Source organism: Acomys minous (assembly GCF_964271855.1).
Source record: "Acomys minous genome assembly, chromosome: 14".
Taxonomy (NCBI): Eukaryota; Metazoa; Chordata; class Mammalia; order Rodentia; family Muridae; genus Acomys; species Acomys minous.
The window spans coordinates 50,100,772-50,118,173 of record NC_140496.1 but is presented as its reverse complement, the minus strand read 5'-3'; the positions used below and the strand labels follow the sequence as shown (position 1 = coordinate 50,118,173).

The 17,402-nt window shown below is 50.6% G+C and overlaps 1 protein-coding gene across 5 annotated transcripts in view; it reads right to left on the bottom strand.

Annotated features, from left to right (window-relative positions):
* Nucleotides 1-3,821: 3,821 nt before the first annotated feature.
* Nucleotides 3,822-17,402, bottom strand: part of ARHGAP10 (Rho GTPase activating protein 10) — a 269,421-nt gene continuing 255,840 nt past the window's right edge. For all 5 annotated transcript variants that reach the window (XM_084755701.1, XM_084755703.1, XM_084755700.1 and 2 more), the window contains 3 exons: nucleotides 11,760-11,912; nucleotides 10,851-10,942; nucleotides 3,822-4,524 (listed from right to left, as the gene is read on the bottom strand). In XM_084755701.1, the coding sequence (XP_084611827.1) occupies nucleotides 4,436-4,524; nucleotides 10,851-10,942; nucleotides 11,760-11,912 (334 nt within the window). In that variant the 3' untranslated portion in view covers nucleotides 3,822-4,435. The remainder of the gene's footprint in view (nucleotides 4,525-10,850; nucleotides 10,943-11,759; nucleotides 11,913-17,402) is intronic.

The window sequence follows — 17,402 nt, the reverse complement described above, 5'->3', positions numbered from 1 at the left end:
TAAAAACAAATCAACATGTAAAAACGTTAAAAAAAAAAAAAAACAACCCGTAAAGGAACAAAGCTTTTCACAGACAGCCTCAAATGTGAAACAGAAGCCATCTTGACATGCGAGCCTACTGACAGGCCCTCCCCACAGACAACTTCAGAACCAAGGAGGCTTGATCTTGAGTCAAGTGTGCCTTTATTTTGCTTTGAAGAATTTCACAAAGCCATTTTCGGACCAGCCACAATATTCAATTCCCCATTAGGACTGAGACTAGCTGAGAACTGCCGGGAGAGCCAGCTATGAGGGTCGGCCACAGCATCAAAGGCCGGGCCACGCGTCACACACAGCGTAAGGGGCTGCTTGTGTACGCTGAAAACGGAGAGGAGACATTCTCTCACACGAAGCACGGGCATGCCGTTTGAGGATTCCAGGTATACCTCCTGCCTCCTGCCCAAGCCTCCCAGGCCTTAGAGCCACAGTCCTGCTGGAAACACAGCAGCGGTTTCCCAGACGGCATTGGATGGAAGACCAAGGCTGTGCTAAAGCCAAGTGAATTACAGCGCAAGAGGCCAGTCTACCATGTCTTCAGCCTCTGCAGTCTGGCACTGAGCTCAGGGAGCCGCTGCTTAGGACCTGACTTAGCTGAGCTGGGCTCCTTCATGCTCAGCCTGCAGCTGTTGGTCTATGAAGCCTTTCTCTATGGACCCTCTTACTCCTGTCCCGACTGAACTGATCTGGGGTCCGGCCCACGGTCACACTGGGACAGCTCTTGACAGGAGAGCATGGTTCTGGTAAGAGGCGAGTGAGCGCCATCAGTACAACACTGTATCCGGACATTGCAAGATGCCTCATCTCCAAGTGTCTCCCGATTCAGCAAAAATGATTTCTACAGCTTGAGGGGGTTTTATTCATGTCCACAAGAGCCACACTCCGGTTGGTTCTGAGCAAGCTGTTCCTGCTTGGCTTTGCAGCATTCTCATAGCAACGAAGCCTCCAGGGAAGAAATCCAGACCCCAACATGTGGCCCTGAGCTGCCAGCTTCATCCCACACATGTCCACTGTCCAAGTTTGATATGCAGTGCTCTTGTTGGAAAATCAGTAGCCAAGCTTGTCTCTGCATAGATTCAAGCACGTCCTTCTATCAGGTGGACTGAGGCACTTTTAGCAAGACATGCAGCATTGGGAGAATAAGTTGCGTTGCCCAAATGCGGGAGCCCTGAGAGAGGTCAGCGTGAGGTGGGTGGGAGATGAGGACGAGCTAGGGTGAGAGAGGCAGAGGCCTTGGGAAGGGTCGGGTCGAGGCGTCACAGTGATGGCTGAAGAGCAAGGCGATGAGTGGCCTCTGCGATGAGATGGCAGAGGGTGGCTGCGGAAGGGCTGTCCCCGTCCACAGATGAGATGGCAGAGGGGGTGGCTGTGGAAGGGCTGTCCCCGTCCACAGAGTATTTGGTGTGATCAACATTTAAAAGAGAAGGCTGGCATAAGCTCACAGCTTCTGAGGTCTCAGTCTGTGGTTGGCCGACTCTGGCGTAGGTCCCTGTGAAAGGGTGTGACATCACAGCAGAAAGCATTAAGCACTGTCCTGCTCATCCCAGGACATCCAGGAAGCAATGAGAGATGAAGGGCCCTTGTCCTTTAGGACATGCTCGGCTGAGTGCGTGCCACCTGTGAAGGGTCCCCAGCAGTACCCTAGGCTGGGGACCGCGCCTTCAACACGTGGAACTTTGACAGTGGCTAAGGGATGCAAAGCCACCAGAGACGACCTCTTCTTCCCACACTCCATTTACCACAGTTTCCGGCTGAGCACTCAGACACAGTATATATTCACCAAAGGTCCCAATGGTACTTTATTTCTCCACTTCACAGACGGAGACCCGTGCATAAAGTCTCCTGCAGGGCCTCTGCACCAACAGAGGCTGAAGGTCTAGTGCTGGTAGCTGGTGCTACTGGAGGTAAGAGATGCAGCTGGTGTCATGTCCTGAGTGGAGCACACAGGACAGGAGCCTCCTGGAGATGGTCCTGGAGTTAGCCACAGCCATCCCGTAAGATACAGCCTTCTCGGAGGATCAGAAACAATCCCAGGTCTGCGTATTTGGGTCCTGGCCAGAGCTAAGACATCTGCTCTGCCCTGTGGTGATGTCAAGTGAAGGCGAATTGCTCCTGGGCCATATTCTGACAGATTGATTTTCTCTCTGGCCATACGCTGACTTTCCTCACATAAACACAGGTCTGCAGCTCTTGGGGCCACAGGAAACCTAGTCACCCACATCACTCTGGGGCCTTGCTGCTGCCCCACAGAAGACACTGATAACAAAGGCGCCAGCAATTACATCAAAGGGACCAGCAACCTGTCACTGTCCTTTGCTTTCGTTCATGCATTGTAAGTCATACTTTGGTTTTTCTTTTAGGAAGTAAGGGCAAATCATGGAGACTGGCAGGCTGTGGTAACTTATGCCATCAATTGCGATGGTACTGAGGCAGGTGTGCCACACTCTGAGCAAAGGCAAACTTCCTCAAGCCAGCAAACAAACCAAGTCTTGCTACCGAGGGTTGAGTTTAGCGCTGGCTTTGGTCATAGCAATGATGATCAGTGTGAGGCGTCCTGCCCAGATGCACACCTTTTCCTGCAAGCACTTTCATTAAGTCACAGCAGGAAATGACATCTCAGAACACAGGGCACCAAAGGTTCTGACCCTGCCTCTAGGATCAGACTGGCCACTCAGACCTCAAGATAAGCTACTACAATGCAGGCCTGGGTTCCTCAGTAGTCTCAATCCTGCCCTCGGGGCCTATGGTTTGGTATTTTAACTTATACTGTAAAGAAATGCTCCTCCAAAAATCCACATTCCTCCCATCCTCACGTGACTCCTGCTCTCCAGCCTTCTGTGACTAAAACAAAATACCCAATGTGGTCAACTGCTAAAGGTCTATTTTGGCTCAGTCTTGGAGGTGGCACTTCATGACAGCTTTGGACCTGTGGCAGAACATGACACAAAGCCTACAGTGGAAGAAGCTGTTCACCAACCAACCAAGACGTGGAAGAAAAAGGAGGAGAGCATGTCCCAGAGCACCCTGATACATGCCAATGACCTAAACCCTCCTGCAAGGATTCCTTTCTAAACTTACAACCCCTTCAAACAGTGACAACCGGCTGGGGACAAGACTGCTAACACATGGGCCTTTGGGGGACATTCTAGATCCAAACTTAACCTCAAATGCGATGCACTTATACAGGACCCCCCATGGGGTGACTCCACAGCCATTAACCGGTAAATCAGAAGGCTCCAGAGTCAGCCTGGGGAGACAATGCAACATCCTTCTTCTGATAAATCCTTCAAAGAAAGTCAGGAACCTCCTACGGTCAGAGGTCAACAACTGATACAGAGCTCACCTCACAGTCCTGAGGCTGTGAACACCTCCCTTCCTGTAGGGAAGCAGCCGCTCCACCCCACAGGACCTGGCCATCCCTGGGCCTGGAGTGGGACAGCTGCCAGCCTTTCCTTCTCAAAGCCTGGCTTCATCAAGCTAGTGGAAGTTAACGCTGAGGCCCGGAAGGCAAGGCCATGTTGGGTGGTATGAAGCCAGTCAGGGGGCTTGACCATCGGCGTGGCTGTAGCTCACCCACACAGTACCACAGACCGGCTCCCATCTCACCTTCTCTTGGGGGAGAGGCCTGTACAGGAGACTGCAGCTCCCCACACCAGGATTTCATCTCAGAAAGGGCCACCCTCTTCTCTGCTGCAGAAAACAAGGCTCCAATGGGCTAACATCATGGTCTGCCCACCATGACTACCAACCGTGATTCACCACCAGAGTAGGCCACAGACACAGTAAATAGTAAATTACATTTTATTGCATTTACAGAAGGGCCTTGTGACGACAAAGGTGACAGGAGGCAAACAGCACTCAGGTGAGCACCTAGAAAAGGCTGTTGTAAGCACACAGAGGAGCTGAGGTGCAGCTGCCAGTGAGCAGGCCCTGGGGGCCAGAAGAGGCAGGCCAGGCCGGAAGGCACAGGCTTGAGAGAGCTTCCGCCTGCTATCCTCCAGGTTGACACCAACTCCCTGCGCCCACAAGGCCGCAGGCACTTTAGACACGCAATACCGGAGCAGTAGAGCTCCCCCAGAAAACCCGACAGCCGATGTGTGGGGAACAGGGTCCTTCCACGCCTGACAGTGAGGTCGCCGGCGGGACCCACCCTCCGTCTGTTCCACAGGCCGGACAAATCACAAGCCCCAGTGCCTGCCGGATGAGAATCCAACAACGCTGGCCATGCTCTCCACACGCCCACATCTGCACCGTCCTGGGTGGCAAGTTCGTCCCCTCCCCCAGCCCTGCAGTGCCCATGGTGATCCGCAGTCCTTGAGCATGACCGTGGCGTTTGGGTGCTGTTTCCAGGGTGGTGCTTGGTGTGCCAGGATCAGTGGGAGCCCCCTCAGGCCGGAAGCTACAGCAGCTTGACGTAGTTCTGTGGAATCAGGCCTCGCTTGCCATTCAGGGTCCCTTCAAGCCAGCCAGGCTCCCTTGAGGTTTGAACTGGAAAAGAGCAGAGACCGCTTTACAAGCCTGCTCCCAGCGCCAGTCCCTGACACTCGCCATTTCTTGTGGGCTCAACCACGGAGCAGCCAGTGAAGAACAGAGTCACTTCTTGGGCGCTGAGTAACAAAGCGGCCACCGAGGTTACTGCCCAGAATTGGCCACCACAAAGCTTCCCTATCTAGTCCCCATTTGCTTACTGACCCAGCGCACAGGGCCCCTCCTACCACTCCAACGTCCCCTGCACTCCCCCCTACTTAGCAACCAGTTCACGTGAACTAGCCAAGAGAATATCCAACCAGGCCTTGGTGCACGCACGACACGCATTCTGCCTAGAATGCTTTTCCACTTCTCCGCTAGGTAACTCTTCCACTTTTGAGTCAGGAAGCCTCCCCTCCAGGGGGGTCTGTTTGGACCTTTGTGACCACTCCAGCAATCAGCACACACTGATGTCACTCCCACACTGGATAGGGGGCTCCTATGGGCAGGCCTAGACCTTACACATCTGAGCACAATGCCCTGATAGTCACGTGACAAGGCCCAGGCTGGACAGCACAGACCTAGGACTCAGGCCAGAAAACTAGCATTTTGGTATCAAGTAACAAACAATAAAAACATTAAACAAACAAACAAACAAACAAACCTAAAGGGTCTCAGCTGAAACACTGGCTGTTTACAGAACCACCCAGAAACCAGCTCTGAAACACAGCTTTGGGTCACAAGCAGCAGCAATGATTTCATCCTACAGGCTTGAGTGCGGGCACACACACTGCACCACCTCATGAAGCAGCATCCACCTCTCACCCGTGTGTGCTTTGCTCTTCATTCTTTTGTGACCTCCAATAGCAACAGAGCAATTCACGACCCGCTCATGTTTGGAGAACGCGGACAGCTGAGTCATAACCGTCCTTTTTGAGGAGGCAGCCATTTTGTTGTCTCCCTTGAAGGAGACGCTGCATTCCGCTCTCTGTGTCACCATGGCCTTCTGACACTCTCTTCCATCTGCCAAGTAGCTTTAAGGCTTCTACTCGGTGGCTCCCTAGGCACTAAATACTCCACACTCCAACCACGCCTGAGCAGCACAGACTTGCAGAGCACACGAGGGCCCACATGATGCCTACACAGCCCATGTGTGCCTAAGAGGCCAGGACAGTGGGACTCCTAGTGTAGCCTACAACAGACACATGAGAACTCACGTTCCCTGGCACCCAGCCCCGTGTCTCACACATATGATCAGATACATTTAAGGCATGCTTTCACGGTGAGTCAGCAGGCAGCAGTTCCTCATCCCCTCCGTGCCCTTCACCCTGTCCTTGTTACCAAGGTGACAAAGGCTTCATCCATACTCTACTGGCACCACCACCAATGGATGGAGAAAGGACCAGATTCTACACTGGAGCCACTCCCCACGAGGTGTCCTGAGGGACTGACTGTAAACTCAAGCCGATACCCCACAGCTCACCAAGGCTCATCTGTGACGGCTTCAGAAATGTCTGTTCACTCTCTCATTCCCCACTGTGGGACAGGGCCAACCTTGGCAGGGACCACAGTGCAGCTGCTCTGGCAGGAAGGAGGGGCTGGCAGGGACCCTGAGGGTCTCCTACACTGGAGCCTATCAGCTGCTCAGCAAGGCAGCCATGCTCCCGTGTTTATGGCAGGAGCCATAGTGGCTCCTGTCACTCTCTGTGGGCCTTTTCCTAGGGCGACCTTCTGTACACACAACGTTTCCTGGTGGCCTCTATCCTTCTATCTAAGAATCTGGGTGTTCCCTATAAATAGATGGAACCATCTATTTGTCGCTTTGGTATCTTCGGCTCAACATCCCCATGGCTCAGATGTTCTGTGTGGTGTACTCACAACTCCTGCTTAATAAGTGTGCACCACACAGTTAGTCCACTTACTGCTGAGGGGCACTTGGGTTGTTTCCGCCTTCGAGCTGTCTGTGAATGCTGCTGCTGCTGTCAACACTGCCATACATATACCAGAATCCCTGTTTTTCCTCCTTTAGAGTGTATGCTCGGGCTGCTAGGCGACACGTGATTCCATTGTTCACTTTTTGAGTAGCCACAGTACTATCTTCCACATGGCTGTCCCTGTCCCCACCGCCAAGGAACGGCACCAGGGTTTCCATTTCTCTACAAGCTCACCAACCATGGTCCGTCGCCCTCTCCCTCTCCAGCGGGTCTGAAGTGGCAGAGTCACTGTGCTCTTGCCACCCCATCCCATTATCCAGCGACACCAGTGGCTGTGGAACCAGTAAACAACCCTTTTCTACAAAGCTGCATCCATAACAGGACCGAGTGTTGGCCCTCTGCATCCTAGCTCAGTGCAAACTACACATCTGTGACAAGTGGCTTCAGCAGAGGACATCACTCGGAACTCAGCCTCAGCTTCAAAAGGGCAGCATGGGCCCTGTGTAGGATGTGTCTGAGGACGCCATTCCACCTCCCACCTGACCCTCTTCCTACCCTGGGGGACCACGGGCTCCAATGCCACATTTCTCATTCTCCTTCCTAAGGTTTAATTAAAACACCTTTGTCCCACAGGCCTGATGCCAGTCTGCTTGCTTCTGGGTTTAGCCAGCGTCACACTGCATGCATTCATCTGGCACTCATCAGCTTTCTGAGATGCCCACATTCGGAGTGCATCTGGAAGGCCCTGCAGAGTGGTGATGTCCCCACATCATCACCTTCCTAGGGGATGCACACTGCACTCTACAGGGGTCACTCTATGTACTGGAAACCTTCTGACGTTTAATCCCTAGAGACTTGCTGCCCAAGCAGTAGAGATATGCCACCACATGTAGAAACCAATCAATATATACTGGGCCGCATGGGCGCTTGGCCTCAGCACCAAGTGTGGGCTAGTGCCCGTTCACCCTGTGCTCATGGGCCCTATGGGGAGCCCACACTTCATACCTGACCAGCTGATACCAACAGTCCCCGAGGAAGCGGGGAAGGAACGCTGCCTGCCCTGCAAGCATACATCGTCTCCCAGAGCTACAGACCCACACCTCAGCCAAGAACTTGAACCCACAACCTAAATCTATACAGCCTCACAGTAAGAAGAGAAGGAACAGAGAGTGCCGCACTCCCTAAAGGGCCCCCTCCCTTCCACTTGCTGCTCTACTTCCTGTTTGTGATGGCTCCAAAGCCCTAACTAGGAACAGTGAAGCCCAGGGGTCATTTCAGGCCATACGCTGGTTTCTGCCCTCGGCGACAGTACAAAAATGGATTATACTGCAGAATGCTATGATTGCTGGAAGATTCCAAGCCATTTATGTGAGCACATGAGGAAACCTTCTTGGGTGTCAGGGATGTTGACTGTCGCTGTGAGGAGGCCTGGCTAAGCAAGTCAAGCCGACTGCATTACCAGCTTCAGGGTCTCGTTAGCTTGGAGCAGGCCTCAGCCTCCATTCCTCAGAAGTGAGCTCAGCAGTTACTAAAAATACCACAGAAAACGGACAGCCAATCAGGGACAGCCAGGACACCTGGCCTGAGGAAGATAAGGTTGCTTAGCTACTAGTTTGAAAAGCCCCTAAATCCTTACCATAGTCACGTAGCCTCAAGAACACCTACCAGTTTGGGCTGGTTTGAACCAGTTTCGAGAGCCCCTAGCCCTAGACCAGAGCCCTAACCAATCCCAGATGTGCTCGTACCCTTGGCTCCTAATCTGTGCCAATGGAAGTAAATATTACCTAAACCACCTTGGAACTTCCCCGATTACCTATAAAAAAAACCTGCATGCTCAACTCGGGGTGTTCACCATCTTGCTTTGCACAGGCGAGGACCCCAGTGCACTGGATCCCTGCAGAATAAAGGCTCTTTGGTTTTCCATACAACTTAGGACTCCTGGTAGGTTTGGGGGGGGTGGTTCTCTCAATCTGTGCCAAGCAGCTGGTCTACAGCTAGGGACTGTTCCCGGAGATGCTTCTCAAGGTTGAGAATAAATAGTAGCTACTTGGGGTGCTGCCTGGCTCTGACGACAGTCACATGACCCTCCAACCGTTTCACTTCATGTTGGCTGTCCAGTGGGAAGACCCCACAGCCACTGGAGGAAGGGCTTTAGTAAGACTAATATTCTGACCAAGTATCTGCGTTTCACAGTGGAGAGATCAACTCTGCACAGAAGATAAAAGTACATAAAGTAATGAAAGAATTCACCCTACACACAGGCTTCAGTTTACTGTGCTCTCAAAGACCCGCCCGTAAGGAATAGCAAGTCTGAGTATGCCAACTCTGAAAACTCCCCACTGAACTCACGTGCACCACAACAGAGACTTAAGGAGCCACCTGTAAGACACAGGGCTCGCAGAAGAAGAGACATCTGCATGCTGGGGAGGGAAGAGTGTCAGCATACCAGCCACACCCTTTTGGAACACACAGCCTTTGGCGGGGAGGGGCTGAGGAACTGAGATGCCCTACGTGCTCAGGCCAGCATGCTAGACAGAGCTGGTCACCCTCACTACAGGGCACTGTGCCCAAGGGAGATGTAACCTGGCTAGACGCAGCCATTTCTGCAGCACAGTGTGAAAGCCCTAACATGGTACCACAGCTGGTAACATGACCCCCACAAGGCCCAGTCTTCCAAAGATCCCTACTTCACCCCATACATCCTTGCAGACTAGGGGGGAAACCTGATGCACAAAGCACTTAGAGCTTCCAGAGGAAAGGAAGGGGCAGGGCTGCTGTTAGTCCATGAGTGCATGTGGTGGGGGGCAGGGGGGGCTGTGTGTTTATCTCTATGTACATCTATGTAAGAGTATGCGCATATTTTATGACTCTTTTTAAAGGAATAGTCGTAAATAAGGGACTTTGGCAGTAGAGTACCTGGGACCCCTGGGTTGGCTACCTTCTGGGCCTTTCTTTTATCTTTTATCCATGCCACAGACTCAGATTTGGTGTACAGAGACACAGGTGGCTATGTGCCCAAAGGAGGCACCATGTACCCAATGTAGTTCTCGGTTGACCTAAGTCCCCAAAGTGACAACTTTAGAGTGAAACATTTGACCAACTTTTAACCAAAGGCATGTAGAGGCAGTTATACTCAGAAGTTCTGGAAGTTTCCTCATAAAATACAAAGAGAAAGCATCCCCTTTGCTAGAGTTACATGTGGCCTGGGGACTGTGGCCACACCTCACCCCACAATGGCACCAGTCAAAGACCCAAGTCTCCAGCTGAGAGCATTTAAGAACCGCAGGAATACTCTGGCCTTGATGACATCTAAGCAACCTGTACACCCATTTCCAGTCTCAGTGTATGAGCTAGTGGTGATGGACTTAGCTGTGCCTGCATTTTACGCACAGTCTTGGGCATCCTTCTACAGAGGTAGCTGTCTCACAGAGTACCATGCGAGGCATCTCACAGGCTCCTACACACACTAAGTCACACGATGCAAGAATTCATCACAGTCTCAGTACTACCATGTCCTCCAACTGCATGCTGCCCCACCGCATGGCAGAGCAGCTGTGTGACCACGGTCTCCTCATAGAACTGTATGTGCACATGCCACAGCGATCACTTAAACACTGAAATTTCTCCACAAAGCACTATCTTGTGCGAGGGCTGCCACTGCTGCCTGTTGTCTGACGTTATCGGGACTCTGGCTCCAGGAGCACACTCCACACACACAGAATCTATTTTTAACGAAGCAACTTGCTCTGTATAAAACAAGCTGCAGCGAACGCCGCACTCCTGACTTCCTGACACACTGTGGTGACCTGTTCCTAAGGCTCGAAACATGCAGGCCAACCAACCATTCCATCCCAGCATCAAGGTTTCCCCTGCTTCCTAGGAACTCTTTTGGGGAGCTCCACCCACACTCGACACCACGGTTTCCACAGCAACCAATGAATTTCATAATGACTGTGACTAGGGAGGGAAGAAACCAAGAGAAAAGCAGGAAAATATATTCACTGAACCAGAGGAGAAATTTGTGAAATATTAAAACAGGCATAGCTCCTAAATGTATGTTATGAATATTAAACATTCAACCAGTCCACATCCTTATTTAAAATGCAAACTCTACAGATTCGCACACAGTTCCAGTTGGCAGAAACCCACAAGCGCAAGAGCGCTGCAGGAGGGGGAAAGCGGAGCGCCCTGACTCCCACGGACTCTTCCCTGGTAGCGTGATGCATTAAAGAGCTTGGTGAGGGACAGTGGAAGGGTGGAAAAACCAAGGATGCATATCAGACGCCCTTGACTTCCAGCGCTGCTGGCTTCTTGCCACCATCAGAAGTGACCTGCATGGGCTAGAAGGAACAGAGAATGGCCACCGGGCAGGAGGGAACACTGTGCCCACCACAGCGACTTGCCAGCACTTACCATCCTCAAAAATGGCTCCTATTTCAAATGACAGCTCCGAGCTGTGCTCTGCCTCACATGGGTACACCGCACGGGCCTTGCGATTGATAACGCTGCAGAGAGAACACAGAAGGCTTGCATGAGCAAACAGAAGACAGAAGCCTCACAGCGCCTCCCCATTTCCCAAATCCCATGTACACACCAAGAGCCGGGCAGTGCCTGCTGGAGAGGAAAGGACAGGGACATGAACTTCTCTTAGGTAAATGATGGGCTTCCACAGCAACCCCTTCCCTAGGGACCCTCCCTGGGAAGCCGTCCATGAGCTCCTCCACCAGATTCTCCTCACTGCCCAGTGGGATGTCCCATTCCACAGCTCAGTGCTGTGAGGTGCACACAGCATGTTTAGCTCTGAGCATTTCAGCTGGGCATCAGCAAAGTAAGAGGAAGAGACACCTGCGTGTATACACGTGTGTACACGTATACACACACACTAAACAGGTTCCTAGTGAGTCCATGTATGGCGTCTAGTTGCCACAGCACTCTGGAAGGACCGTTCTGCACACTCACTCTGTCCCCCCCTCCCCACTCACTACCTATGGTTTACACAGCATTTACATTATTAGGTATTAAATTTTACCTATAGATGATTTCAGATATACAGGAGGATAAGTGCAGGTCATATGTAAACACCAAAGCATTCTTTCTATATGATCAACTAGATGACAGGTAGATTATTTGGTTGTAAGGGGTCCTGAAACCAATCCCACCATGACTATGTGGTCACTATCCTTGCTTCTGAGACGAGGCACAGCCCTGGTAAAACTCTGACTATCAATGCCAAGGGATCCAGGACAAGCATTTTCTAATAGGGTTGTCAAGGCCCTTTCATGTGCCCTCGCCTTATGCCACATCACATCCGTAACCACGTACCATTCAGGCAGCTTGTCTGCAATGGAGGCAGCAGGAGAGACGGGGAAAGGTGACATCCTGGGAGAAGGAGGTGTACCGGCTGGGTTGGAGCTTGCTGTGGTTGGAGACTGCATGTTTAGCCACTGCACCATAGATGGCCGGCTCTGGCTGGGCCTGAGGATACATTTGAAGGACAGAATTAATATGTGAACCCTCATAGAAACAGTAATACAACAGTCCAAGCCCAGATGGCCAGGACCCCAGCCCCCATGTGTCGTCATAGCACTGGGATAGTCCTGTCATACCCCTAACCACTCCAGAAGTAGTTACATCTCACACTAAGACAGTTTACTGAACGTCTCCATGTTTGTGGAAATCTGATCTTGTCTAATCTACCACCATTATCAGTGTTGGTTGCAGGATGTTTGATCTCATTGGGAACCCTGAGATTGTGAACTGTGAAAACCTGTTTCTCGTCTGGTGTGGCTCAGCCCTAGCATACACCTTTTTTTTTTTTTTAAAGATTTATTTATTTATTTATTATATATACAGTGCTCTGCTTGCATATACACCTGCAGGCCAGAAGAGGGCACCCTATCACATTACAGATGGTTATAAGCCACCATGTGGTTCCTGGGAATTGAACTCAGGACCTTTGGAAGAGCAAGCGGCACTCTTAACCACTGAGCCATCTCTCCAGCCCCCTAAAACACACACCTTTAATCCAAGACCTAAATAAAGTCAACCCTAGGTCAAGAGGCAGAGCAAGAAACCAGCTGACAGCGTGAAGAAGGAGCTCTTGGCTTTCAGCTTTCTGGCTTTTGGCTTTTTCCTGCTGGGACAGTGGCCGGATGCCTTCTCTGCCTCTCCTAGCTAGTAGGTTTTCACTGCAACATCTGGCTCCTGAATCTTTCTTGGTAATATCGAAGGATTGGAATTTTTTTGTTTTTATAACAAGTGTCCTGGTTGGCTTTTGTCAACTAGGTTTGTTTCACTCCCGGCCTCCAGGTCCCTTCCATGCTGGGCTATAACTGAAAACTGAAATGAACCCTTTCCTGCCCAAGCTGCTTGGTGGCCTCGGTGCTTTATCACAGCAACAGAAAGTAACCTACGAAGGCAATCCCTTTTAACTAGCTAGAAAATCAGTGCTCAAAATGGTGGCGTGACTTCTCAGATGCAGAAGTTCCTCGGCTGAGAATGGGGTTACCTTTGGAAATACTGTAAACAGACTGCAGCTAACACACTAGCAGCATAGAGTGCACATCCGTGGGGTCACGTGGCAGCCTGGGGCTTGTGGCTCACTGCTGCAGAGCTTTCAGTGACCAGTCCAAGAGAAGATGAAAACCCAAGACCTGCCTCTACCGCACGCACAGTGATCCCACAGATGAGGCTGTGTGTGGTGCAATCTGCCCTCACTCATTTCTTCTACTTGGAGGAAAAGTCACACAAACTTAAACATTAAGCACCTGAACTGCAGCTGTCGGAGACCACTGCAATGTTGAAAGGTTCTTCGCCTCACATTTAGATGTGGGAACCAGAAAACTAACAATCAGGATTCCTCCTGGAAGAACAAATGACTGGAGTTTTAAAATGGGCAGATCAAGGAACCACACCATCTTTGACAATTAGGTCTTTCCTTAGAATTCAAAATTCAAAGAGATGGCTCAGCGGTTAAGAGCACTGGCTGCTCTTCCAGAGGACATGGGTCCAATTCCTAGCAACCACATGATGGCTCACAATTATCTGTCACCACATATCCTGGCGATCTGACACCCTCTTCTGGCCTTCCCAGGAACACATGTGGTGCAACAGACACGCATGCAGGCAAAATATAAATAAATAAACAAATAAAGTCTCAAAATATGCTGAGGAGAAGGTCAGTGAACAGACTCTTACTCTAGAGTTTGCTTTCACCTGCTGTGATAACACCATGACAGACCAACAGGAACTTGGGCAGGGAAGGGTCTGCCACCAAGGTCAACTGAGGAGAAGCCATGGAGGAACGTACTGGCTTGCTCTCCATAGCTCACTCAGCTTGCTTTTTATACAGCCCAGGGCCACTTGGGGAAGTGGTGGCACCGCCCACAGTGGGCTAGGTCCTGCCTCGTCAATCACCAGTCAAGACACTGCCCACAGGCCAATCTGTGGGGGCATTTTCTCAGTTGAGGTTCCCTCTTCCCAGGTGGCTTTAGCTTGTTTCAAGTTAATAAAAAAAACTAATCACTGTGGGCCTCGAACACATAACCATCAACTCAGATTACTCATCAATTACCTCAGATCTAGAGCCTCGTGGCTATGGCACACAGAATTATCTTTCCTCTGTGCTGTTCTTCAGACACGGCGTCTCATTATGGAACCCCGGCTGGCCTTGAAATTAGAGATTTACTGGTCTCTGTATCCCAAGCACTGGAGTTAAAAGCCTGCACCACTAGCACACACAGACAGACAGATGGACAGACCCTTTAACTCAGTTATTTCCAGCACACGTATGTCCACCCTGACAATGCTCTTCACCACAAACTCAAGCCCTTCAGCTCAAACCAGCTTCACTGATCAGCATCTGCGTCCTTCCACATTCCGAGCACAGCCCTATGCTCTTCTTGAGCAGAACTCCTCCTGCCCATTTCCCCTCAACATCCCTTCCAGGATGCTTTTCTCATCCTCCCCCGCCCCTCTCACCAGGAGAAGGGCCCTCTCGCTGCTCTGTGCCACACTGCTAACACGGTCAGCTGGTGGTCCCCAGCAGTCCTCTTCCGTCAGTGAGAGCAGCTGCACGGTACCCACCCTGCCCCAGGCTCTGCCTCTTCCTAGCCCTCCTCTCCTGCGAAGCTTCTCAGCCTACAGGGGAGGCCGGGGACCTCTGAAGGCCTGTCACCACAGAGATAGAAGGCAGGCTGAGATCAGTGCCTTTATGATGGTGTCAGCCACTTTTCTTCACGGCAAGATCAGTCTCTCCTTCTCCTGCGGGCCTGACAGAGCCAGGTAGAATGTCAAGAACACAAGGCCTTCCCCAGTGTCTGTGCAACCCGTGAGAAGCTATAAACCAAAATGGACTTTAGACACCAAGTGCAAGACCTGCTCCATCACTGACAGCCCTGACAGGTGCTTGATAGCCAGCTCCGTTAAAGAATACTATTCTTATAAGAATTTACTTATGAACCTTCCCTGTGGCACTTGGGAAGCCAAAAATCCTGTCTCACTCTGAGCCACGGAACTTATAAATCCTAGTGACCTGGACCACCTAGCTACAAAAGACACTAAATCCTTTACAAGAAAATGAGCCTCTAATGGTGTCTTACTAATCAGGAAGGGAGAAGGGCGGACAGTGAGGCTCTCCCGGAGGATTTAAGGCCACGGTCAGCCCAACAGTTGCCATTTAATCTCACAGCAATCACTCAAGGCGCGTCGAGTGGCACGGCAGCAGTGGTCGAAGATGAGAGGCTGTACCACTCTCCCGTCACGTGTGCCTGGACTTGGGCAGCGACTGGACTGAAGGATGGCCATCCATCAGCCAAGGGGGAGGACAGCTGCAGCGAAGACAAACAACGTGACTGCAGCAATGGGCCCTTTGAAAAGGAAGCTCGTAAATTGCACAGCTGTGGTCTACAGACCCCTTGCATCTTTCGCTCTGTGTTTTCCCTTTGCCTCTGTGTTAGTGGAGGGGGAAACAACCCTCCCCTCTTGGAAAACGAGAGAGCTCCTGGAAGTACAGACATGGAAGGCAAGGGCCTTTGCCTTAGCACTGTTTGCTCTAGCTTATCCCAAACCTGAAACTCACTGGGCAATCTCTGCCCAGTGCCAGGTTCTCAAAGCCGCTGTGTTTTCTGTATCTTCTTGTGTTTGTCCAACATCTATGTGCTACACCATCTCATACTAATGAGCTCACCAAAGAGCCTTTCAATTTGAACTAAATCACTCATATTTAAATTTCTGTGCCCACACACACACACACACTATTAGTTACTGTTCTACTGCTGTGAAGAGACACCACGACCAAAGCAAATTACAAAAGGAAGCTTTTAATTGTCAGCTTGCTTACAGTTTCAGAGGATGGCTCTATGACCACCATGGCAGGAAGCACGGCCACAGATAGGCAGGTATGGAGCCAGAGCAGTAGCTAAGAGCGCGTATCTGATTTGCAAAATGGAGGCCAACAGAGAGAGAATGAGACTTGTGGCATCCAGGCAACCGAAGAAAACCTGAATCTTTCAAGTTAAGACTTGAAATTTAAAATGTATATCAAAACCTCTGTATTTTATTCACACATCATCCAGCCTATTTCCTTGTCCACCTTTCTTTCTAGTACACCCATCACTCAGGGACTTGGTCTGGGCCTTTGAAACCTCACCTCCTAATCCTTTCTGAACAGCTCACCAATATGCAGGCCACTCTCATTAAACCTCCACAGGCACAGATGCTTATGAGTTGCAGTGGTCCTGGATAATGGCAAAATGCAAGTCTAGAAACTGTGTCTGGGAAAAACCCTAAGTCTCTTGGAGAACTCTGGAGCCCTGGAGCGCAGAGATCTGCATGGCAAAACAGAGTTTGGAAAATACAGTGGAGTAGCCACTAGGGCAGAAAAGATGCTGCGAATCTGGCTGTTGGGGTTGGTCTGGTGCTCTGTGTATACAAATGCTAAATTCAGGTTGCAATCTGAGTTGAGCAGGTCGAGTGCATTGTCATGTAGGCTGATCAATGCTGTGTAAACTCTGCTCCCCAAGTATTGCTGATTGATTAGTACAAAAGCTCAACATCCTGTAGCTGGGCAGAAGAGACGAAGGGAGCATGAGGGTTAGGGAAGGAAGGGAGGGAGGGAGGGAGGGAGGGAAGGAGGGAGGGAGGGCGGAAGGAAGGAAGGAAGGAAGGAAGGGAGGGAGGGAGGGAGGGAGGGAGGGAGGGGGAAAGGAGAGAGAGAGGGGGGGGGGAGAGAATATCACCATGATGGACTAGAAACAGCCCAGGCAGGATATATGGGAAGTAACTTGGGGCGTGTGGCTGGGAAGTAGCCAAGTAACTTAAGAGGCTTAGTATAAAGCATACCTGCCCAGTTATTGAGCCTAAATCTTATCAATAAATCTAATAATCTATGTCATTTATTTGGGAGCTAGAGTTGGTGAAGAGAAAAGCCCCCCCCCAAAAATAAATTATCTATTACATGCTGTCCTCTCAGAAGGAGTGCAATAAGGCATTAAATGGTCAAATAAATACACTCAGCTCCCACAGGCTCACAGGAGCAGCCCCGGCGCAGTGGATGCCATGGTTCATGGTTGTCGTCTGGCTTTTTAAAGAACCCCCTCCCCAAATCACAGATAGGATATTCATTACATAACCATCCATATTTTTGTTAGTTTTTTATATGGCTTACATTTTTAATACTTAATTCTTCCAAACACCCTACCTACCTTCCCTCCAAAAATAGTGGAGAAAAATAATCTCCTAAAAGAGTTTCTGTTATTCTCTTCCCTTCTTTAAAACATCTTGAAGGGGAAAGGAAAGAAAGGACATGAAAGTAAACTGTGGGAGCTGTTAGGGGTACAGAAGAAGAAAGACACGAGGTGAAGAGTCTGAGAGAAAGCAGTGAAGATAAACATGGCTGAAGAGCACACTGCACATTCTGGGTACTGTCACAACAAAGCCTTACTTTGTACAAGCAACACACCCTGA